Below are 25,086 nucleotides of genomic sequence, written 5' to 3' on the forward strand. Positions count from 1 at the left end.
AATCAAGTTGGCTCAGCTCCTCAACTGGGGACCCCAAAGCCTTTTACACAAAAATAGATTAAATGGCCGGGGGATAAACAGAAAGGTTTCTAGGGTCAACAACAAATTGGCACTTGCCAACTACCTCTACAAGGATTAAATCATGTACTGCTGCAGCTGCTGATTTTCAACACCCCCTGAAAGGAGTTCAGGGTGGAGAGCAGAAATGAAGCGCTCTGTCCTCTGGGAAAAACTGGCAGAACAGGTCTTCAGAGAGTTAGATATTTTCTGGAGCCGATTTTATGAGCCCAATTCTTGTATCTCCTCATATCTAGAAAAGCACCAAAATCCTTCATGGTGATGTCTGCTCCACGTGACTAGGAGTAACCTTCATGAGACTAGCAGCAACCTTCTACTGAACATACGTGCTTGATTGCATGTACTCCCCCTTCACCAAAATCACATATATACTGACCTCCCCCCGCCCTGCCTCTTTGGAGCAGTTTCTCAGAGCTCTACGAAATGCTGTCTCCCGGGCTGCAGTCCTCATTTTGTCCCAAATAAAACTTAACTCGCAACACTCATGTTGTGCTTTTTTTTTTTAAGTAGATACTGGGACTCCTTTTAAGACCAAGCCTAGTTGATGGGGTCTTAATGGAGGCTAAAATTAAAGATATAAGAGTTGATAGAATTGAGATGAACATTTATAAAAGTTGGTATATTTGAATGGGCTTTATATAAGACGGTTACATCTCTTCTGCCAATTATATTATGGGATAAACATTAGGTCTCACTGGGGAATGCTTCCCTTGCCTGGTATAAGATAGGGCATATAAATCTGCCCCTCAGGCAATATTGATTAAACATACTAAGGAAAATCAATAAGGTTATCTGAGCCCACACAATATGAAATAAAACTGGGAGCTAATATTCAGGGACTAATAAAAACAATAATGGAGATTTTTTTTTTTGCCCCTAGGGTAAACTGCTCCGGGTTTCATTTGTACACTCAGAATTTGAGGGCCTTTGTTGAATGCCCTGTGCAGTTTGGAAGGCACGATAGATTGAACCCTAAAGTTCTAGAACACAGAACTCTTGATTTTCAGTGTAGTTGGAAATCTTACTGATATAAAAAAGCAAATTAAAGAAAATGTAGTTGGGCAAATCAATCTTTCAGTATCATTTATGTGGCAGACCAGTTCTCTGGGGAATTAAAAGCAACCGTCTTTGTGTTGCAAATCTCTACAAATCAGAAATGTAAGTACAACCCACAAGGACCTGAGACTGAGCCTAATTAGCTCAATCAGGTAGAAACTGAACCCCCTTCCCTCCACCAAAAAAAAAAAAAAAAGGGAAAAAGAGGGAGGCCTTGTTAAACTCAAACTGCTGGAAAGCCTCCCTCACCAAATCTAATTCACAGCCTCCTTCAGAATTTATCAAGGACGGACACAAATCTTAAAAATCTTTTCCGCAATAGTGAAAAGCTTTAGTCATCTGAGCAAATAAATTTAACTTACTCCAAATATTACTTATAAACTAGTAAGTTTATAATGTAATAACTGATTCATGAGTAAGTTTTGAAATGAAGCTATAAGATCTCTATTTATATCTGTTTATATGTCCGTGTGTACATTATACATATGATATGTCCATACCTCCAGATAATATTATCAAAATTAACTTTATAAAAGACCTGTATTTAATTGACTTAAAAGTAAGCACTTACAAATTGAGTATTTTTAAATATAATAAAAAACTAACCCAAATTTCAAGTTGATGTGATCTGGGAAATATTCAATACTAAGTTAATATCCAGTTTTAAAGTTTAAATTTGTTGGTTTAATTAATACGGACATGTCTTACTTTTACTGCACCTAGGTTTACTAAAAGTTAAATAGGTCATATTATCTCTGTTAAATTCATCAAGAAAAATATCTTGAAATGATGGTGACTTGGTCTAATGTCTCACGAAGTTTTCATGGGTAATCTAAACATAACTGTAATTCAATAGATATAAATGGGGTAAGAGCTTTTAGGTAAATTCTTTAAGAATAATTACATTTTATGGTAGGTCTACTTAAAAAATAGTTTCTCCAGATTTTTTTTTTTTTTTTTTTTTTTAATTTATTTATTTATTTATTTATGGCTGTGTTGGGTCTTCGTTTCTGTGCGAGGGCTTTCTCTAGTTGTGGCAAGCAGGGGCCACTCTTCATCACGGTGCGCGGGCCTCTCACTATCGCGGCCTCTCTTGTTGCGGAGCACGGGCTCCAGACGCGCAGGCTCAGTAATTGTGGCTCACGGGCCCAGTTGCTCTGCGGCATGTGGGATCTTCCCAGACCAGGGCTCGAACCCGTGTGCCCTGCATTGGCAGGCAGACTCTCAACCACTGCGCCACCAGGGAAGCCCTCCAGATTTTTGGTGACATAAAACTTCAGAGTTTTGCTAAGTTAAATGATGGAAATTTATTAAATGTCTAGATCCTTCCCAAATAAAATAAGATGCTGAAACATTACTCAACATAGGCTGCCTTTTACGGAGAAACTACAGATACTTAGGTTTATTAATAATAAAAATGATGTCACACTGAAAACTTTTCTATAAAAAAAAGCACATATTTTTTAGAAATCATAAACAGTATTTGTGATTTTGCCAATCTATAGAATAATAATGTGAAAGACAGTTTATAATTGCTTACTTCTTAGTTTTCACTAGAAATTAAGGTTTTTAAAAGATTAGAATTCTGGTTAATATATGTAATTGAGACAACTAAAATTGGTAAGGAAAACATCTTTGTATGAAAGGAAAAAAGGTATATAAAGTGGAAACACATTTTGTTGAGGGAAAAGAAAGTAATTTCGTCCTGGAGAGAGAGGAAAAAAAAGAAAAGCGTAGGACAAAATCTGAAAGTAAAAAGAAAGTTACAGAAGGTATGTGGAAATGGAACCCTGAGAAAAGTGTTCTGTACACGGTCAGGACTGGCTAAGATTAAAATAAAGTTTAATTGAGTAAATAAATTTCAATATTAAAAGTAAGCTAGCATGATTAACATAAATATGAATCTGAAATTTAACTGAATCTTTTTATCACTGTGAACTCAATCAACAGGCACTAAAATTATAACTAAAATATAGGGAGAGTGTCCAAATCTTCTGGATATTAAGGGGCCCTCTGAGCACACAAAAAGACAAGAGAAATGAAGATCTTGCCTAAAACCCTTCTTTTCAGAATGAGAAAGTAGGCTCAACGGCTTGCCCCAAGATGGGGGGAGGTAGGAGGTGGGGAGGCGGGGGGCCAGGACCTCACAATTCATTTGAAGACATTTTGCGCATCTGAAAGATACGATCTCAACACACCATTGTAAAGCAATTATACTCCAATAAAGATGTTTAAAAAAAAAAAAGATGTTAAAGAAAAATAAATAAAATCTTTCCCCTTTTTTAAAAAAAAAAAGAAATATCTTATTTCACTCTGTCACCCAACCTGGCTTCTAGAGCATATGGTTAATTTGTGTTAAAAATAAATAAAGGCATTTAACTTCTGCCAAAAAAAAAAAAAAAAAAAGTGATATGAACAGATGTCCATAACATGAATATATACTGACTGGCACTTCTGATTTGAATTCAAGACTATGGGGTTTGCATATAACCACTTTTATATTACATCTGTGTCTTCTTTCTTCCACACAAAGAATAATGATTCTCAAGACTCGGGAGATGATAGAATCTGAATATCTCATAATTATTTCTTTGTTTTATTGCACATTAATAATAATTTCAGAGTAATAAAATATTAATACTACCATCACCAATATGATTACTGAAAATTAAAAAGAAATTTTTCTCGGTGCAGCCACTATGGAAAACAGTATGGAGGTTCCTCAAAAAATTAAAAATAGGGTTGCCATATGATCCAGCAATCCCACTCCTGGGTATATACCCAGACAAGACTATAATTCGAAAAGATACATGTACCCCTATGTTCACAGCAGCACTATTTACAACAGCCAAGACATGGAAACAACCTAAATGTCCATCAACAGATGAATGGATAAAGAAGATAAAATGGTATATGTATCCAGTGGAATATTAGCCATCAAAAAGAATGAAATAATGTCATTTGCAGCAACATGGATGGACCTAGAGATTGTCATACTAAGCGAAGTTAAGTCAGAAAGAGAAAGACAAATACCATATGATATCACTTATATGTGGAACCTAAAATACAGTACAAATCGACATATCTATGAAACAGAAACAGACTCACAGATATAGAGAACAGACCTATGGTTGCCAAGGGGGAGTGGGCATAGGGGAGGGAAGGAATGGGAGTTTGGGATTAGCAGAGGCAAGCTATTATACATAAGATGGATAAACAACAAGGTCTTTTTTTTTTTTTTTTTTAAGTTTTTTAAATATTTATTTATTTATTTATTTATGGCTGTGTTGGGTCTTCGTTTCTGTGCGAGGGCTTTCTCTAGTTGTGGCAAGCGGGGGCCACTCTTCATCGCGGTGCGCGGGCCTCTCATTATTGCGGCCTCTCTTGTTGCGGAGCACAGGCTCCAGACGCGCAGGCTCAGTAGTTGTGGCTCACGGGCCTAGTTGCTCCGTGGCATGTGGGATCTTCCCAGACCAGGGCTCGAACCCATGTCCCCTGCATTGGCAGGCAGACTCTCAACCACTGCGCCACCAGGGAAGCCCAACAAGGTCTTATTGTATAGCACAGGGAACTATATTCAATATTCTATGACACAACATAATGGAAAAAAGAATATGAAAAAGAATATATATATACATATATATATACACACACACAACTGAGTCATTTTGCTGTACATAAGAAATTAACACAACATTGTAAATCAACTATACTTCAATAAAATTTTTAAAAAAAGATATGATCTCTACATATCTGTCCTTCACATATATTCAGCCATTGGTCGCGACATAGTTTAAATAAGTTAATAAGCTGAAAAAATAAAAATTAATGTGTTCATTGTTTTGTAAGCACTTATGGGTCATTTGAGAAAAAGTGGGAAATTTTAAAGCTCTAAACCCTGCCAATTTCATTTCTTTCCCACAAGAAACTGAACCCAAATTGGCAAATACAATCAGGGCCTCTAGAGTGTTTGAAATTTAAGGCATTACTCGCCTCGTAGAGATGCATTTGCTAGGTCACAAATCTATGAAACTTAAAAATATCAAAGCAACTCCCAGCAACACACCTAGTACCCACATCTTGGTTTCTTATGTAACAGCCTCCAAAAACAAGGAACCAGAGTGCCTTGGAGAAATGGTTCATGCCAGGGTTGGGGCATGGAAAATACCAAAATGAGCCTGGAGCATTTCATGATACCAGAAAGTAAGGAAATGCTTTTTAAAGAACAGGGATGGGGAGGTGGTATGTCAAAAGGGCACAGGGGGCTTCCCTGGTGGCGCAGTGGTTAAGAATCCGCCTGCCAATGCAGGAGACACGGGTTTGAGCCCTGGTCTGGGAAGATCCCACATGCCGTGGAGCAACTAAGCCCGTGCGCCACAACTACTGAGCCTGCGCTCTAGAGCCCACGAGCCACAACTACTGAGCCCGTGTGCCACAACTACTGAAGCCCGTGCACCTAGAGCCCATGCTCTACATGCAACAAGAGAAGCCACTGCAATGTGAAGCCCACGCGCCGCAACTAGAGAAAGCCCGCTCACAGCAACGAAGACCCAATGCAGCCAAAAATAAATAAATTAAATAAAAAAAAAAGATTTAAGGAGAAACAAGATATTTGCATAGCCCAAGTTTCTCTCCCAGGATATCTACTAAATACAAAAGGAAAAATGATAACTTTCCATCGGGGACCTGACAAACAGCACTTAACCAAGGTCTACATCAGTCATAAGACATCATGTGCCTGTGCTATGATGCACTGGGATTACTTCCAGTATTTCTTCCCAAAATGGACAGCTTCAATCTAGTCACGAGAAAATACCGAGTACTAACCGAGGGACATTCTACAAAATAACTGAACAGTACGCTTCAGAAGTGTCAAGGTCAGGAAAAACAACAGAACAGAAGGTTGACGAGTTGTCATAGTTTGGAGGAAACTAATGATACACAACAATCAAATGCAACGTGAGCTCCTAGGCTGGATCCTGAACAGAAAAAAGATAGTGAAAAGCTGATGAAATCCAAGTAAATCTATGGTTTAGTTAATAGCATTTACCAATGTTAATCCATTAGTTTCGACAATGGTACTACAGTTTACGTAAGATGTTATAGGAACTCTCTGTACCATTCTTTTGGCAACATTTCAGTAAGTCTAAGAATAATTCCAAAATAAAAAATTAAAATAAATAATGAAATAACCCCAATATTTTTCAATGTTTATAACGCAAGTATAATATTAGACTTAAATTGCCATCTTTGCTCTTTAAAACTTACTCGTCAAGGAAGCCACGGCTGTATCTATTCTGAAAAGCATTGTTTTATAAAGACTAACACATCAAAGATCTCTTTCCCTTGTTTCTCATAACATATGGAGGGAGAGGAGAACAGCAATTTGATTTTTGTTGAAAAATTCAAACCACTAGAATTTTTGCTTGCTTCCACTAGGAAGCAAGATAGAACACATCTCACTGGGGGAGAGGGAAGGTATATATCTAAGGATGAAATCAGAACACAATGAGGGGCTTGTAGCTCCAGGAAAGAGCTAAAAGTAGCAAGGATGGATTTACACTGTAGCAACTGGAATGAGTCACCTGGCCCTAGGCTGCTAGTAATACCTGGGCGTAAATCAACACTGCACATGTCAAACGGATTGTACTCATAGCTTAGATTCCAGATGGAAGCAGTGAACGGTTTGGCATGATAATAACAGTACTATTAGATTTAAGGTATGACTTATAAATTAGGTTTTTAACTACAGTTAGCCCATGGCTTTATGGTTTCTGAAGTACATGTGTTTTATTTGAGGTAACTATCATATGAGATATCCTGGAAAGACATTTAACAGTCTCCTGCTGTTATGAAACAGAAGAAAGGTGGATCAGAAAGATTTCTAAAACAAAGTACATGGCTGGTTTGCAAATCCCTTCACTGATGGGTCAGATAAGAATACTGAGTGTTCTCAGTACCCCTGACAGTCTGTAGAACTATTCTGGCACTTTCAACTAACCCACATTCCACTTGTGGACTCAAAGAAAATCAGACCTCTCCCATTCAAACTCATATATTCTCTGGTCCCATGAAGAAACTGTGGCCCAGAGAGATGATGAGACTTCATCAAAAGTAGAAAATGAAGAAATGGCACAGTTGATTAGACCTAAGTTAGGTCTGGGCCTCCCTACTCCTACCAGCTCACACGCTCTTTTCATGTCCTTGCATGCCTTTACAATGAGCGGCTCTGTGAACATGGAAGGAAACTGAAACAAATGACCAGGCTAAGTTTAAAAGAAAAAAAGAAAGAAAGGATTGGTGAACTTTAATAAAGTTCAACACAGTCTTTTTGTCCCAGCTATAAATGACCCTGTGAATTCTCAGCCTCCTCCTCTATAAATATGAAACTCCAATATCTCCCTGAAAGGTTTGGTGTGAGCAAAAAAATGAGAATGAATGTAAAAACCACCTGCAGACCGCAAGCACTCACCACAGTTAACGGCCACTTTTATTAATTCTGAGGACCTGATAATCTTGTCTTAAGGCATTCCAAACTAACATGGGATGATGGAGGAAAAGGAGTAAAATGGAATACTTTCTTCTCCCTTTCTAAGGATCCTGTTGTCCCTCTAACTTTTTTATCCCTCCTTCCCTTCCCCCAAGGTGGGCTCAGGGTGCGGCCAGGGTAGGGCTGTGCAGGACGGGAAGAGAAGAGGCAGACCTCCTGTGCAGAAGCATCCGAGGTGTGGGTACCTCTCAGGCAGTCTTTATAACTCTTCCCTTGAGACACTCAGCTCAAGTGTCTTCAGAGACAGATCACAGGGCCTGCTGCTTTCTAGAGACTTCCATTTTTATGCCTCCGGGTAAAAACTCAATGCCTGTGAAATGACATAGAACTACCTAATGCTACCTGGGCCTAAGCACTAATTTCCAGCCAAACCTTGTTCTAAAGAGTAACAGGCCTGGACTTCCCTGGTGGCGCAGTGGTTAAGAATCCGCCTGCCAATGCAGGGGACACGGGTTCTGAGCCCTGGTCGCCCATGCACCACAACTACTGAGCCTCCGCTCTAGAGCCCACGAGCCACAACTACTGATCCCACGTGCCTAGGGCCCGTGCTCCGCAACAAGAGGAGTCACCGTGATAAGAAGCCCACACACCGTAGCCGCCGCTCGCCGCAGCTAGAGGAAACCCGCGCGCAGAAATGAAGACCCAACGCAGCCATCAATAAATAAAATTAAAGAAAAAAAAAAAAGAAAACTCTCTTAAAAAATTTTTTTAAAAGAAGAGTAACAGGTCTTTTCAGTTGCAAGCCCAAAGGGACTGAGCTAGTGAGCCGCGTTTTCAACGGGGTTTCTGACCTTGCCAAGATTTCATTCCACCCCTCTTGCCGAAAACAAAACTTCTTCCTTGAAACTGGGATGAGGGCAGCACTTCTGCTTTACCCACACCCACCAACCCCAGTTGAAACGACAGAACACTACTTTCAATGCCACGATTCTCTGGATGTTTTACTTATTTCTATAAACAAGCTAACGGTGTGGCCCAAAAATCAGATGTCCACTTTCTAACAGTCTCCTAGTGAAGGAGAATACCGGCTTCCAAGACACAGGAGGGGGCGAGGGGACTGTAGTGAGAAAGGGGACTGAGTGTTCATGGGCTTTTGGGCGAAAGGATGACGAAAACGTGATGACTGCACAAACTGAACACTTTAAATAGGTGTGAACTCTATGACACGTTCTCATCAATTAGACCTCATAAAACTGCTGCTGGGAAATAGACACAAAACTATGAGGCCCGATTCAGCTAGAGAGTTTCTTGGTTCACATCCTGCAGTGAAGTGGGAACTGATTTTTTAAAGGATAAACTTTAGCTTCCCGTAGACCTATATATCTTATATCCTATAGAGAGGATGGCCATTCAAGTTCTTTAATTTTCACTAAAAGATCTCAACCCTAACCTATAACCCCAATAAGCAACACAGAATAAAACTTCCCACTTGATATAACCTTCAACTGCTGTCAAACTGCTGTCAGAAACGCTAGAGAGGGGGCTTCCCTGGTGATGCAGTGGTTAGGAATCCGCCTGCCAAGGCAGGGGACATGGGTTCGAGCCCTGGTCCGGGAAGATCCCACATGCCGTGGAGCAGCTAAGCCCGTGAGCCATAACTACTGAGCCTGAACTCTAGAGCCCGCGAGCCACAACTACTGAGCCCCTGCGCCACAACTACTGAAGCCTGTGCGCCTAGAGCCCGTGTTCCGCAAGAAGAGAAGCCACCGCACTGAGAAGCCCGCGCACCGCAACGAAGAGTAGCCCCCGTTCACCGCAACTAGAGAAAGCCCGTGCACAGCAACAAAGACCCAACGCAGCCAAAAATAAATTAATTAAATAAATTTAAAAAAACGCTAGAGAGAGAAATACAGAGGATCTGAACACATGAGGTCCACCTATCCCTCTATAAAATCTAGATTTACTCCCAATTAAGTCCAAACTATCAAACTGCAGCATGTGTGACCATAGGGGCTTAGCAACCTACAAGCGTTTCTCATAATACTTACGGTAAGGAAAATGACAACTACAGCAAGCAGTCCTAGAAAATGCACTATTGGCATGTACTATGGCATGGGCACCCAGACTCTCCCACCGCCATCCTTCAGTCTCCTCTGCATCCTTCTGACACAAGACATTTGCCTCAGAAGCAGATGCCAGGAAACTCTTCTCTAAGGAGCTCATATATTTCCTGTCTTTATCCTCGCTGAATTGTGTGACTGATCGGTCCCTTTTTATTTCAGCTGCCAAGGCGTAACTTTAATTTGCTGTCCACATCCATTCTAATGTGCTGTCCCATGGTGACTCTCCTCTTGGTGCACTTTACTTTCCATCTGTAACACTTACGCTTGCCTCAAATGTTCTTGAATGCTTAATAAAAATAAATGCAGAAATTGATTTTGGCTGTTCAGTGTATTTTCATACCATTTTGATGCAATAGAATCTGTCTCCTATGGGAGCTCTTGCTGAATGCCCAGGGTCTGGAACAAAGATGACCAGTATACATTTGTTACTATGAATCTTTTTTTTTTTTTTTCCTGAAAGTGTAATGAGCTTTTATATCTCTACTATTGGGCAAGAAAATAAAATGAGGCAACATTACAGGTATTTTTTTAACTGTTTGCTAGATTTACAATCTAATTTTTTGGTCGTATGTTTTTCTGTATTGTTCTAACTTCTCCAGTATTATTTTTAATAAGTATTGATATAAGCTGGTTAATTTTTTGAAGTTAACCATTAAAAGTCAACTACCCACAGAAAAATTACAAAAGGCAGCTCAATATAACTCTTTGGCAAACCATCCAAAGTTGTGGACACATTTTATGTCCTGGGGAGAAGAAAAAGACATAGAGTATATTGGCTAAGCCCTTTAAAAGCACCAATCTTAACACATTTCTCTCCTATTTCCATACTCAATAAGTTTTTATCCACCCAGTATCAACTCTAGCTTCATACATTCGGGGAAAGGCAAGAGTTTTACCAACCGGCTAACACACCCTACCAGACACGGAATCGGCTACACCAAGACACTGTTTTCTGGTAAAAAAAAAAAAAAAAAAAAAAGTCTATATTTTCAGGCTGTTTCATACTCACTTTCGAATGAAACTGGCTGGGAGGGACTAATTAAAACCCAGTCATCTCAGATGTACAGTTTTCTATCGTCTACCAAATGCATACACGCAACAGCCACGGACCTTTCACCGCACACACATCCCAACCGCCTTCACAGTTTACTCGCTCAGTTCAGCAGTGGCTCAGTTTAACTTAACCAGGGGCTTCAGTCTCCGGGGCTGCGGCGCTCCGAGGCAGAGCGCTAACAATCATTTACATAAACGCGAAGCTGAGTCAGCGGGGCCTTCCGAACATACTCGACCGAAGCAGCTCCCACTCGATCAACAAGGACGGCAAGCGGCCGCACCACGCGCCCCTTTCCAGGCGGCCTCCTTCCAGCGTCCGGCCAGGCCGGCTCCCTCTTGCGCCCGGCGCGCGCGCTCGGGACCCGGCGCGCAGCGGCGCAGGACCCAGGACCCGGGCCACGCCCGCCGGAGGGGCGACGTTCTCCGACCGACGCCCTCGCCCCGGCGGGCAGCCCGGCCGCCGCGCCCGCGCGCTCCCCGCGAGCCCCGCACTCACCGGCGCCGCGCGCCGGCCCCGGATGACGGTCACTGTCAAGGGGAAGCGGGCGGCGAGCGGGCAGAGCGCAGGGCGCGGCCCCTCTCTCGCACCCCGGCTCCCTCGGGGTCGGTGCCCGAAGGCCGGCGGGAGGCGTGGCGCCGCCTGCCTCGCCGCTGATAAGGGCCCGGCGCTCGGGCGGAACGCGGGCGAGTGCTGTGTGAGCGCATCCCGCCTGGCGCTGGACCACACCGTCACCTGCCCGCGGGGACCGGCTGACGGAGATGACTATCCCGGAGCCCGCGGGGACAGAGCCACAGCTCCTGGCCTCCGGGGCTCGCACGAAACGGACAGGGGCGATTGGCCCTGGGAGCCCCAGGACGCTACCCGGGCCGATCAATACCTGGTCTGACCTGGATGGATTTGGCCACTGCCGGTGTCCCACGCTCCTAAGCACCAGGGGACGCGGACACCGAGTTTTGTTTTTTGTTTTTCTGTCGCACGCGTTGTCCACTCCCAGAGCAAGTAGGCGGTCTCTAATGAATGAGCTTCGGAGAAATCAGGTGCGCGCGCCCCAGGGCCAGTAAAATCAGGAACAGAATCTAGGGGTGGAGGAAACAAAACTTGCTGAATGAAAATAGTACTATGAACAGTTTAAATGTGTCCCTCACACTCCTGTAATAAATATCAGTACTTCTGTTCAATACACTGATGGTGTAGAAAAGCTGGAAAGTGTGCAGATTCAGGAAAAGAGTTCCTAACCTCATCCCAATATGCTCTTAAACTGATCACTGCCATCAAATTGTTTGAGAAGTTCAGATTAAAATCAGCATTTCATAAATGTATTGCATTATAAAGAGTCATTTTAACTTATAAATTAGCATTTTACTTCGGGCTAATTATTTTCACATGCCCTGTCTTCTCATTTAGTGTTTGGGTATTTTAGGTAACAGAATATTAGGGAGGGAGGAACCTGAAGACGACCGTCCTAATTTTTCATAGGAGTCACCTGGTCCAAAGGAGGCCATTTTGCACAAGGTCAAAAGTTAGGCTAAATGGGTGACTCAGTTTCTCAGACCATTGCCCTTTGTTCTCCCTCCTCTCCACCTCACAACTTCTCTGAATAGAGTAACTGCCCACTATTTATAGAGCCTGGTTATTCTTTTTTTTTTTTTCCCTCCCTGCCGCTCTGCGCCGGCATGCGGGATGCAACCGGTAATCCCTGCAGTGGGATTGCAGAGCCTTAAACACTGGACCATCAGGGAGGTCCCTGAATGTGTTCCTAAATCTGGCACTTTTTCTTTTCCATTTAACTAAATTTTTTTCTCTCTTATTACATATCAAGTAAGAAAATGAAAATCACCTGTAACCCGTCAGCCACATACCATCTGCTTTTAGTCTTTTTCTCTGCATACATTTTTTTTGAAAAAACAAAATTGGGTTTATATACAAAGTACAGAGATGAACGTCGTCACCTCTGGAGTCAGATAGCCTGTGTCTGAATCCTGGCTTTCCCAAACCCTGGAGACTTGAACTAGTTACTTAGTCTTGAAGTGATTATTGGTAATCAGGGGAAAGGATCTCTCAGGGTAGTTACAAAGATTAAATGAGACAATGTGTGCAAAGTCATTAGATAGCACTCAATAGCGGTAGCTGTTATTATTTTGTAAAACTGCTATATTGCAAACATGGTTCCCTGCGGGCACGTGGTATTCGGTCGTCTTGTTACCTACCATAATTAATTTAACCAGTCTTCCTGTTATTCGCAAAACATCTCTGTAGCTGTGTCATGGCACACTCAGGTAAATTCCAGACAGGGAATTGCTGAGGCAAAAGCTATGCTCATTTGAAAAATTTTAAGACATATAGCTAAATTTCCCACAAAAAAGTTTGTGCCAAATTCAGTTTCCTAACAATTTAAAAGATTGCTTGTTGCCCTAAATTCTCACAAATACTGGACAGAATAACAACATTTTTTTCATTTGATAGGTAACAAATGGCATATCAGTGTTTTAATTTATATTACATTGACTTAGTGAGAATAAGCTTTTTTAATGTTTAATGATCATTTGTGGTTTATTTGTAAATTTTCAATGTAAAGTTTTTTTCCCATTTCTTTCTATTAATTTCTTAGATGGCGTAATAAGTAAACAGAAAGAGCCTGGATCTCTAATGGTATCACTGACCTGCTGGACTATCTCCAAGCTGAAGTCACTGTCACGTTTTATGTGCCTTGCAGTCAAACCACAGAATTATCAAAGTTAGGATTTCTTTACAGTCCCAAGCTTTGGGGCCATCTGGAGTCCACACCCTTGACACACACATTGGAGATCTTAAATGGGCCCTGGAAGGGCTGAGGTGTCACCATGTGTTTTTGTAGATAGTGCGCTTGGACATAACTAGATGATGCAAAAAAGATGCCTTCACGTAAAGGGAGCCGATAGTCTCATTCATGAAGTCATTTGAGTCTCCCTTTTGAAAACTCCAAAAATAACTGGGAGACTTGTTGGGGAGAGGGGAAGCATAATACTCCTTTCCAATCGTCACACCAGTGAGGGGTGTTTGCTTGTATGGTTCTAACAGGGGTATCAGTGCTTGACAGAATGTCAGCAACAAATGGTTACAAATTTGTTTAACGTTGATAAAGGATATGATTTATCTATTATATAGAATGGCAACCAAAGCAAAATCAAAAAGTCTTCTCATTAAAGGAACAAACTTCCTGGGCCTAGAACTCCATCAGTCAGGCACTCTACTATCAAAGCTCTTATATGGACCTATGAGAAGCTCTCTTCATCCTTCTCGTAGGATTCTTAATATCCTCCAAAGCTCTCCCAGCTGCCCTGAGCTCTCAGTCTATCTGCCTGCCTGGCCACCAAGTGCAAGGAGCTGGTAAGGACCCAGGCCATTCCTCAGTGCTTACTCCAAGTGGTGAACTCAGGGTCAATTCCCCCTTAGCAAGTTCAGGTTTCAGGCAGGGCTTATTATGGGCCTGGGGGCATTTAGGTTACGTATATAATGTTTGTACTGGATCCCAGTATATTTATTTTCATTACTACTTAAGTTGAAGCAAATAAAAAACGGTGCAAGAGGCCGTATGCACCGTGACCCCCCATGGCTCTGCTTACAGCTACCAGGGGCCTTTGATTCACTCCGTGAGAGACCATTCAGTCTGTAGTTGCTTGAGCACTGACGAGTAAGTGAAGAAACAGGAACAGGGTATAGGCAACTCTTCCCAAAGGTCTCACTATAAAAGGAAGGTGAGAGAAAGGAGTATACCTAAAGGCTATCTTGGGGTTCAGAGAAAATATTTCTTGTTTGGTTTAAATTACAGGCCAGAATATGTGTCCATGCCAAGAGGACAAGCCATAAAGAAGAAAAGGTGGTTAACTGGTTATAATCAGGTACCTTAGAAAGCAGAATGGAATTAGAATTCAGATGAATTAATGTTAGAAAAGCCAAAAATATGTATCTTTCTTTAATTGTGGCAAAGGGGAAGGGAGTCAGGGGGTGTCCTCGTGTAATAAATGTGTTAAGAAGGGAAAAGAGAGAAAATTGAAAGAAATGTCTGGCCTACAACTACACCTTCTCTTTGAAGTTGGGGGATCTGCTGAGAGTATGGGCACGAATGAGAAGATCAGGGATCTGAGAAAATGATGAATACTGGAGTAGGCCTGTATTCATTTCCTGTGGTGGCAGTAACAAACTACCACAAAACTGGTGGCTTTAAAGCAACGAAAACGTATTACCTGGCATTTCAGTAGATCAGAAGTCCAACGTGGGCTTTACTGGGCTAAAACCAAAGCTGTTAGCAGTTCTGGGTTCCTTTCTGGAAACTCTTCCAGGTTTCAGAGGCTTCCTGAGTTCCTGGGCTATGGCCCCCTCCTCCAGCCAACAACACAGCATCTCTCGGACCCTGCTTCTGTCATCACATCTCTTTCTCTGACTCTCATCTTCTGCCTCCCTCTTCTACCTTTAAGGACTCTTATAATTACATTAGACCCACCAGATAAACCAGAGTAATCTCCTTATTTTGAAGTCATCTGATTCGGTAACCTAGCACATTCACATTCTGGGTATTAGGACATGGACATCTTTGGCAGGTCGTTATTCTCCTTACCACACGGCCCTAAGGAAACAAAGAGGACGCTCATGTAGGGACCCACAGAGCTCCTATGTAGACTATTTAAACTGAAGACATATGAGATACAGCTGTTGAAGAAGCATTTTTTTTTTGAAGCTCCCCTTATCTGACTAAAGGCAGAGCCTTCAGAGAGTGAAGCTGCTATAAATCCCCTCAGAGGGGCTTCAGTGCCTGGTAGAAGACCAACCACACACACCTGGATAAGAAATTGCAGGGACTTCCCTGGTGGCACAGTGGTTGAGAATCCACCTGCCAATGCAGGGAACACGGGTTCGAGCCCTGGTCTGGGAAGATCCCACATGCCGCGGAGCAACTGGGCCCGTGAGCCACAACTACTGAGCCTGCGCGTCTGGAGCCTGTGCTCCGCAACAAGAGAGGCCGCGACAGTGAGAGGCCCGCGCACCGCAGTGAAGAGTGGGGTGAAGAGTGGCCCCCGCTCGCCGCAACTAGAGAAAGCCCTCGCACAGAAACAAAGACCCAACACAGCCAAAAATAAATAAATAAATAAATAACAGATTACTATTTAAAAAAAAAAAACTCAGTGTGTAGACACTACATAAAAAAAAAAAAAATTGCATAAACAAACATCACAAACTGTCATACTTCTTTCCCTAAAAGCCTACTTCTCTTTCCTAAAAGTCCTTTGTTTTCCCATAGAATCCCTTTCTCTCCACCCTCCTTTCCCCTATTAAGCTGGTCTATAAGCCCCAGAGCCTGATCTTTTCTCCTTTAATTGGTTTGTGGTCAATTAACTTTCATTCCTCCCACAGCCCCACTAGACCTATCGGCAGAGGAAAAGTTTTTCTTCCAAGGGACCCAGAGAGAGACTACAGGGCAACAGCAAGGACCCCTAAGACTGGACTCTATAAAAGTGGTGCCATCAAAGCCACAAATGGGCATGGCTTTCCCAATCACAAAGAAGTAAAGACAGAGCGGGTTAGAAGGTGGAATTCATTCGAGGATGTGGTTTTGCTGGGTGGGTAAGGCAACAGAAAAATGGAGCAAGGGTTTGAGCAGGTGGATTCATCACAGGAAAGTGGATCCAGGAAGAGACAGGTAGGAAGGGAGCCTGTAGCGGGGTCACTTGGAGGCTGAAGAGATGAAACTGGAGGGTGAAGTCACTGAATAGGGAACTGGCATATAATATTGGCACTCCAGGATTTGACAAGGTCCCATGGTTTGAACGTGACAGTAGAATTCGGGAAATGGAAGGAAGGTATATTTATCTTCTAGTGCTGAGTGAGAACTTGCCATCAGTTCAGCATCTTAAAAGAATACTCATTAATTATTTCAAAATTCTGGAGGTCAGGAATCTAGGTGGGCTAGGCTTGGCTCTGCTTAGGGTATCATGGGGCCAAATCAAAGTATGAGCCAACAGGGCTCTTATCTGAAGACTCTTATCTGAGGAATCTACTTCCAAGGACAGGTTGTTGGCAGAATCCAATTCCTTGCAGTTTTAGGACTGAGGTCCTCGTTTCCTTGCTGTCAGTCAACCAGCTCCTTCAGGCTGCCCACATTCCTTCTCATGGGACTCCCCCCTCCATCTTCAAAGCAGGTTCTCAAACTTCTAATCTCTTGGATTTCGCCTTCCTCCTTTTGAAGGGCTTGTGTGATTACATCAGGCCCATCTAGATAATCTCACTATTTTGGGGTGAACTCATTTGGGACTTCAATCACAACTTCAAAATTCCTCAGAGCAGTACCCAGATTAATGTTTAGTTACATACCAGTGGAATCTTGGACCCTGGGGGAGAAAGGGATCTTTAGAATTCTGCCTACACTGAAGGTTAAGTTGAGAAGATCAAAGGGCACAGAAGCTAGGGTGATGGGTTGGTCATCTAAATAAACACAGACTCTGCCAAAGTAGTGACATCTTGGAAAGAAGAGAAATACCAAAAACCAGTTGTCAATGTTTTTATAGGTATGGAGAAGAGAAGAGAAGAGAAGGGAAGAGAAGGTGGCATTAATACAGAGAGAGACAGCATAAGGTGGGGCGGGGGGCGGGCAGCAGGGGATGGTGGAGGTGTTGAGGCCAGATGTGCAGCCAGAGCACCTTGATTCATATAATTTTCTTTATATAGCAGACAAGGGACCAAATAGCTCATTTGGTTGTAAAGTTCACAGAGGTAGTCAAGCCCTAAAAAAATGAGCATAGCAGAGGAAAAAATGTACATAATTAGGTACAGATAATTAACCTGCAGAGTTACAAAGTGGGACAGAGGTTGTAACATTTGTCCCTGCAAAACAGACTGAAAGTTTAGATGTGGAGAGTCCACCAAAGTAAATTTCACATATCTATATAGTCTTTAGTTGAAGTAAACTTTTTAATGGAAGTATAACACACATATAGAAAAAGTACAGAAAATCTAAGTAAACAGCTTGATGTGTATTTACAAAGTAAATACACTTGTATATCTGTTACTCAGATCAAATATATATACACACACACATACATATTTGTGTATTTGTTATATGTCAATTATATTTCAATAAAAATAAGCAAACAAGCCAAAAAAAGAAACCAAAATAGACAAAATTCATGTACAGTGATAAAAGTCAGATGAGTAGTTACCTTTGTAAGGGACAAGGACTAGGGTGGAACGTAAGGGGGACGTCTGGGATGCTGATAATAAACAAACAAACAAACAAAAAAATATATATGGGGGTCTGGGTGGCAGATATACAGGTATGTTCACTTTGTAGATATACATCAAATTGTTAGATTTTCTTTACTTTTTCTGTATTATGTTATACTGCAATTTAAAAGTTTACTTAAACATAGGACTTTATGGGTATGTGTTATGTGAAAAAGAAGATGGGGAGATGCTAGATTAAAACAAGTTGATTAAGTAGGTTTCATCATTGCAGAACATGCATACAGCATTTGTTCACGGAAACTCTCCACCAAAGAGCAGTTCAAAGGCTCTATTCTCGGTAACGTACTAATAGAAATGGGAGAGTATCTTCTGGGGCCAAATTATGGAAGGCTTGAATGCCAAACCAAGGAATGTAGACTTACTTTGAGAGTGAGAAACCAATGAAAGTTTAGTGTAGAGGGATGACATTGTCAAAGTGGTGTTCTAGGAAGATTTATCTGTTCATGTATAGAATGGATGGGGGAATGTGGGAAGGCAGTGATCAGTCTGGAAATGAAAAAAATAAAGACTGAACTAGAGCAATGGTGGAAAAAATTTGTGAGGAAAGAGACACGAAACAAACATCATAAAGTAAGAATTTACAGTTCCTGGTAATGGATAAAACATTGAAAGCGAGAGACAAAAGAAGCCGGAGCTGACTTTAAGATCTCAAACCTGATACCTTGTGGATCGTTAATGGGAATTACTAGGATAGAAAACATGTCTTCCACCTAAGTGTATTTCCTCAGTGTTGCCTTGCTCAGGGCCTTGAACACGACAAATACTTGATATTTATTGACTGAAAAATAAAAGTGAGTTTATCTTATGTAATTCCGGGGTTTATCTACCCTTACCTGAATGTTGTAAAAATGGAAGAGGGTTTCATTGACCTTTTTCATTTGATACATTACTGACTGCTATAAACATTTTATTGCCTGTAGAGATAAGAGTTCATTCGTGCGAGCAACTGAAGTTGAAGTGTAATGAGCATTAAATGACACATGATTCATTATATAATGCCTTAGACTTTTTTCACTTCTGGCTGTCATGCCATCTATTATAATAGATAATATCAACAGAGCCAAAAACTTACAGCCTCACCCAGAATGACATCTTAGTCTTCTCTATGTCATCACCCATATAAGACCAAGAAACATACATTAATCATTCCATGTGTAACAAAGCCAACAGCCAATCTAGATGTACCCAAGGTTCATCTCACCGCTACAGTTTTTGCTATTTGACCTTTGGGTGCCTCACTTTCTTACCTCAAATTAAGGGTGATAATACCTATGTCACAGGGTTGAATAAAGATAAAAATAAAATAATGTATATTTGGAAAACATAAGGTAACCTCGATTTTTACCCAGTACCAATAATAACAGCTGATGTTTACCGAGTACTTGCTACTTGCCAGGCGGGTGTTCTAAGTGCCTTTAGGTTTTGTGCATTTTTCTTTTTAAACCTCATTTCATCTTCACAACAATGCCCTTAGGTGGGTTCTATTAAAATCTCTATCTTGCAGATGATGAAACTGAAGCATAGTGAGATTATGCAACTTGCCCAAGGTCAAGACAGTAAGTGACTTATGCTCATTATTGCAGATGTAAGAAATAAGGACACTATTATTTCCTGTAAAAACTGCTCAAAACTTTCTTTGAAGAGAGAATGTAGAATAAATTCATTCACCCTTCAAAATGCCCCTCAGTCACAATGGATCAAACTAAAAGAAGAAAGAGGAGAAAGTCCAGTCAGTTGCAAAACCAAGATGAGTATCTCCATGAAAGGAACCCAGAATGTTAATTACCAAGCTTGTGGGTTGAAGGCCTTGAGTCTAGAAGCAGGTCATGGTGGTAAGGAGTTTGGCTGAATAAAGGGAACTCCAGTGACACAAAGCAGGGGACTGGAGCAAGGCTCTCTGCTTGAAGCCCAGAGCAGGGATGGGGCTGCCCACTTATAAAAGGGTGGAGGTGAGTGGGAGAAAGCGCCGCCCAACTCTGCCTGGGGCTGTGTGATGTGGATGGGAATGTAAAGACAGAGACAAAGCACCTGCGTGGTGAAGCTCCCCCAGCCCATCGTGCCTCCCTAAAGGGGGGCAGTGGACACCGAGAGCCCCTGGAGTGGACCTCTGACTGTGAAGTGCCTGGTCTTGCCTGTTGTCTCTGGGAAGGTATCTAACACGGCTAATAACCTGGGACGCCTCCGCTGTCCTCTGCTCAGTGACACGGCTTCCCCAATCAGATGGCTTCTCAACAAAAATGTGAGATTCAAGCTACAATCCTGGCCTTGCCCAACCTCAGTAATTTGCAAGACTGATAATGAAAACAATTATGTTGATCCTTAAAAAAAAAAAAAAGCGCTGCTAAGTTCTGGCTAGGGATGTAGCCAATGGGCTGCTCCAGTTGTAGGAAACAGGAAGACACAGGTGCGGTCTGATGGGCTCTCTTCCTGCTCCTCCACGTCTCTTAACCCCCCTTACGTATGTCCACATCTTACCTCCCTGTGGCTATACTTCGGATAATTTCCTCAGATATAGCTTCCTGGTCACTAATACTCTATACAGTTATACTAATCTTTCGTTTAGCTTTCTATCCATTTGAATTCTTAATTTTAGTTAAGTTTCTTTTTTTTTAATTTCTAAAAGTAATATTTTGTTCTTCTTCAAATTGGCCTAATCATTAGTCTCCTATTCTCTCGCTCATGTTTTCAATGCCCTTTTTAAATCTGAAAACATTTCAAGCAGACTTATTTTTTAATTTTAATTCTGATAATTAATTATAAAAGCTGACCTCTCTGTGGCTCTAGTTCTGTTATCTATGGCTTGCTGGATTTCTGTTTTATAATATTTGACTGTGAGTTTTTTTGTTACCTGTCTCTAGGAATTCCCTGAGGCCTGGTTGAGGGTATGCTCATCTAGGAAAGTCTGTTTTTGCTTCTCTTAAGACACCTGGGGATATTACCTACCCTGATACTCTTTAAATTATAGGCTTGTGTTTTGGGATCATACAAAGAAGGCGGACCAGGTCCCAAACTCCTTGAGGTCTGGCCAGTGGCTACAAGTTCTCAAAGGAGGTGTTTGGTTTTTTTTTTTCCTTTTTTTAAACTCTCATTCATAGCCCAGCCCAAGATAGAAATGTGTTCTTGTGGTTCACCTTTGCAGGGTGGGTTTCCTTTTTAGTTTGCCCTTTCTGAGGGTGCACCTCTCCTGGGCCCAGGCATTATGCTTCTATTTTTATGTGAATTCAGGCTTTGTCCCTGTCCCCTCTGTGCAATGCAGTTCAGAGTCTCAATAAAGACGACCACAGGCCTCAGGGTATCCAAGGCTCTAAAATTTAGTTTACTCCATTCTGATCTTAATGGACTCATCTAATCATTTAAGAATGGTTTTAAAATTTTACCAAGCATTTTTAGATATCACGTAGCTGGGTACTTTCAGGGTCTCTAACTGCACTATCGCTGAAAATAGAAGTCCTCAAATGTATCTGTCATCTTCTTCATTTTTTCTTCCTACTGTGGAAATTTCCAAGCATTTCACAAGTAGAAAGAACAGTATGATGAATGCCTATGTGCTGATCTCAGCTAGTAGCCAATCTTTGTTTCACTGATACTCTTTTCTCCCTCTCCCACAGATTATTTTGAAACAAATTTCAGAGGCCAAATAATTTTATTCATAAATATTTTCGTATGTATTTCATACATATTTTCATATGTCCAAAGATATGGACTCAATCTTAGTAATTAATTTTCATATTTATCTCATATATCATCTTTCACCAACTCTTTTTTTTTTAATATTTATTTATTTGGCTGCGTCGGGTCTTAGTTGCGGCACATGGGATCTTTGTTGCAGAGCACCAGCTCCTCTCTAGTTGTGGTGTGAGGGCTCAGTAGTTGCGGCGCGCAGGCTTAGCTGTCCCACGGCATGTGGGATCTTAGTTCCCCGACCAGGGATCAAACCCTCGTCCCTGCATTGGAAGGTGGATTCTTAACCACTGGACCACCAGGGAAGTCCCTCACCAACTCTTTTAATTTAAGCTATTTACTTCCTTTTTATAGGCAGATTATAAATATAATAATTAAATCAAAGAGTAGGCTACAAAGTTTAAAGTAAATTTAATTTTAAATGTCACACTTTCCCTAATAATGAAATGTACTTATCTTATGCCTAATTTCCTTGGAGTCATAGTATTTCTCCATGTGCCTTATCCACCATGCCAAGTGATGACAAATATCCTTGACCATTAAAGAAGTCAGAGCAGAGAGAATCCATGAACTCTAGATGGAAAAAAAAAACCAACTAACAACAAGACCCAGCTAATTAACAGAGAGATAAAAATAAAGAACTCTGGAAAAAAATAAGTAAAAAGATTGGTAATATGTATTAAAATACATTTATACAGAAAATAATACTTCTCACCATGGAAATTATGTTTATACACATAATGTAAGTATTATAAACATAAAAACTTACAAATCTTAAAAGCTAAGGGGGAGGTGAAAGGAGGTGGAAAGAAACATGAGTCATTCTCATCTTCCAAAGCAGGAAACCAATTGATACCTTTTTTTGGCTGCATTGGGTCTTAGTTGCTGCACGCCGGCTTTCTCTCTCTAGTTGCGGCGAGCACGGGCTACTCTTTTCGTTGCGGTGCGCAGGCTTCTCACTGCAGTGGCTTCTCTTGTTGAGGAGTGCAGGCTCTAGGTGCGCAGGCTTCAGTAGTTGCAGCACGCGGGCTCAGTAGCTGCGGCACGTGGGCCCTAGAGCACACGGGCTTCAGTAGTTGCGGTGTGTGGGTTCACTAGTTGTGGTGTGCCAGCTCTAGTGTGCGCGGGCCTCAGTAGTTGTGGTGCACGGGCTTAGTTGCTCCGTGGCATGTGGGATCTTCCCAGACCAGGGATCAAACCTGTGTCCCCTGCATTGGCAGGTGGATTCTTAACTGCTGCGCCACCAGGGAAGTCCCCCAATTGATACCTTTTTAAATGAAACTATTTAAAACCTACATGTGCAACCTCCAAATATTTATTATGGCCTCAAATTAAATCAGAGAGTTTTTTTTTTTTTTTGGTTTGTTTCTTGTGGTTTTTATTTATTTATTTTTTTGGTCAAGAGTGAAGCTCAAAATGTGAATTATTATTTTTCTCACCCATTTTTTAAAAATTCTGCACTGCTTGAATCATTTGAAATGAGATGCATGATTCTTTTTTTTTTTAAATACATAGGATTTTTAATTAATTTATTTATTTATTTTTGGCTGTGTTGGGTCTTCGTTTCTGTGCGAGGGCTTTCTCTAGTTGCCGCGAGCGGGGGCCACTCTTCATCGCGGTGCGCGGGCCTCTCACTATTGCGGCCTCTCTTGTTGCTGAGCACAGGCTCCAGACGCGCAGGCTCAGTAATTGTGGCTCACGGGCCTAGTTGCTCCGTGGCATGTGGGATCTTCCCAGACCAGGGCTCGAACCCGTGTCCCCTGCATTGGCAGGCAGATTCTCAACCACTGCGCCACCAGGGAAGCCCCGAGATGCATGATTCTTATTAAAAAAAAAAAAAAATTTTTAAATAAGTGAAGTTCCCAAAGGGTAAATTAGCCAATTTAACTTTCTATGCTAAGGATAGTGGTCAAAAAAGATACTCCACCAGATGAAGTTTTCTCTCCCATCTCTGAAAATATGCTATTAACATCACACAAAAACTTTTTCAATCTTGCAGTGGTTTCAAGTGAGGGCACTACATGCCCCGCTCCCCGCCCTTCCCAGAGGATGTTTGGAAATGTTTAGTCCCTTTTTGGTGGTCATAATGTCTGAGGGTTGCTATTGGCATGTAGTGGTCATAGGCCAAGGAGGGAAAGCATACTGTAAGATAAGCAATAGTGTCATATTGAAGAAAGCATTGCCAAATCTATTGTCATAATGATTTTCCCTGACGTTTCCTTCTAAGAGTTTTATAGTTTTAGCTCTCAGGTATTAGGTCTTTTATCCATCTTGAGTTTTCTATCTGTGGTGTAAAGAAAGGTTCCATATTCATTCTTTTGCACAGTTTTCCCAACACCATTTTTAAAAATTGAAATATAGTTGATATACAATATTATGTTAGTTTCAGGTGTACTACACAGTGATTTGACATTTGCATACATTATGAAATGATCGCCATGGTAAGTCTAATAACTGTCCCCATTCAAAATTATTACAATATTATTGATCATATTCCTTATGCTGTATATTACATCCCCATGGCTTATTTATTTTATAACTGGAGGTTTGTACCTCTTAATCCCCTTCACCTATTTCTCCCCCCACCCTCCATTCTGGCAACCCTGCCTTTGTTCTCCATATCTGTGAATCTGTTTTCATTTTGTTTTGTTTTTTAGATTCCATATACAAGTGAGATTATACAGGATTTGTCCTTCTCTGTCTGATTTTACTTAGCATTAACACCCTCCAGATCCATTCACGTTGTTGCAAGTGGCAAGATTTCTTTTTTACGGCTGTGTAGTATTCCACTGTGCACACACACCACATCTTCTTTATCCCTTCATCTGTTGGTGGACACTTAGGTTGCTTCCATGTCTTGGCAGTTGTAAATACTGCTGCTATGAATTGCATGTATCTTTCTGAATTAGTGTTTTCTTTTTTTTCTGGATACTGTATAATCAGGAGCAGAACCGTTGGGTCATACGGTAGTTCTATTTTTAGTTTTTTGAGAAACCTCCAGACTGTTTTCTGCAGTGGCTGCAGCAACTTACACTCCTACCAACAGTGTGCAAGTGTTCCCTTTTCTCCACACCCTCGCCAATACTTTTCTGTTGTCTTTTTCATGGTTGCCATTCTGACAGATGTGAGGTAGTATCTCACTGTGGTTCTGATTTACATTTCCCTTACGGTTAGTGATGTTGAGCATCTTTTCATGTGTCTGTTGGCCATTTGTATGTCTTCTTTGGAAAGATATCTATTCAGGTCCTCTGCCCATTTTTTTAAAAAATGTTTATTTTATATTGGAGTATAGTTGATTAACAATGTAATAGTTCAGGTATAGTTGAATA

At 41.4% G+C, this 25,086-nt stretch overlaps 1 protein-coding gene across 12 annotated transcripts in view; it reads right to left on the reverse strand.

The window, feature by feature from the left end:
* ABCG2 (ATP binding cassette subfamily G member 2 (Junior blood group)) overlaps positions 1-25,086 on the reverse strand; it is a 157,053-nt gene that overhangs the window by 61,204 nt on the left and 70,763 nt on the right. For 4 of the 12 annotated variants that reach the window (XR_009503208.1, XM_059922382.1, XM_059922381.1 and 1 more), the window contains exon 4: positions 11,679-11,877. The exons of 3 other annotated variants lie outside the window; for them this stretch is intronic. Coding sequence is in view for 4 of the 9 variants with exons in the window: in XM_059922382.1 (XP_059778365.1) it covers positions 11,679-11,877 (199 nt within the window). In the remaining 5 variants the exon portion in view is untranslated. Of the gene's footprint in view, positions 1-10,087; positions 10,108-11,031; positions 11,135-11,296; positions 11,431-11,678; positions 11,878-15,024; positions 15,121-25,086 lie in introns of those variants that run through there. 5 more of the 12 variants (XM_059922384.1, XM_059922391.1, XM_059922389.1 and 2 more) reach the window with 5 other exon arrangements.

Source organism: Balaenoptera ricei, chromosome 5 (assembly GCF_028023285.1).
Source record: "Balaenoptera ricei isolate mBalRic1 chromosome 5, mBalRic1.hap2, whole genome shotgun sequence".
Taxonomy (NCBI): domain Eukaryota; kingdom Metazoa; phylum Chordata; class Mammalia; order Artiodactyla; family Balaenopteridae; genus Balaenoptera; species Balaenoptera ricei.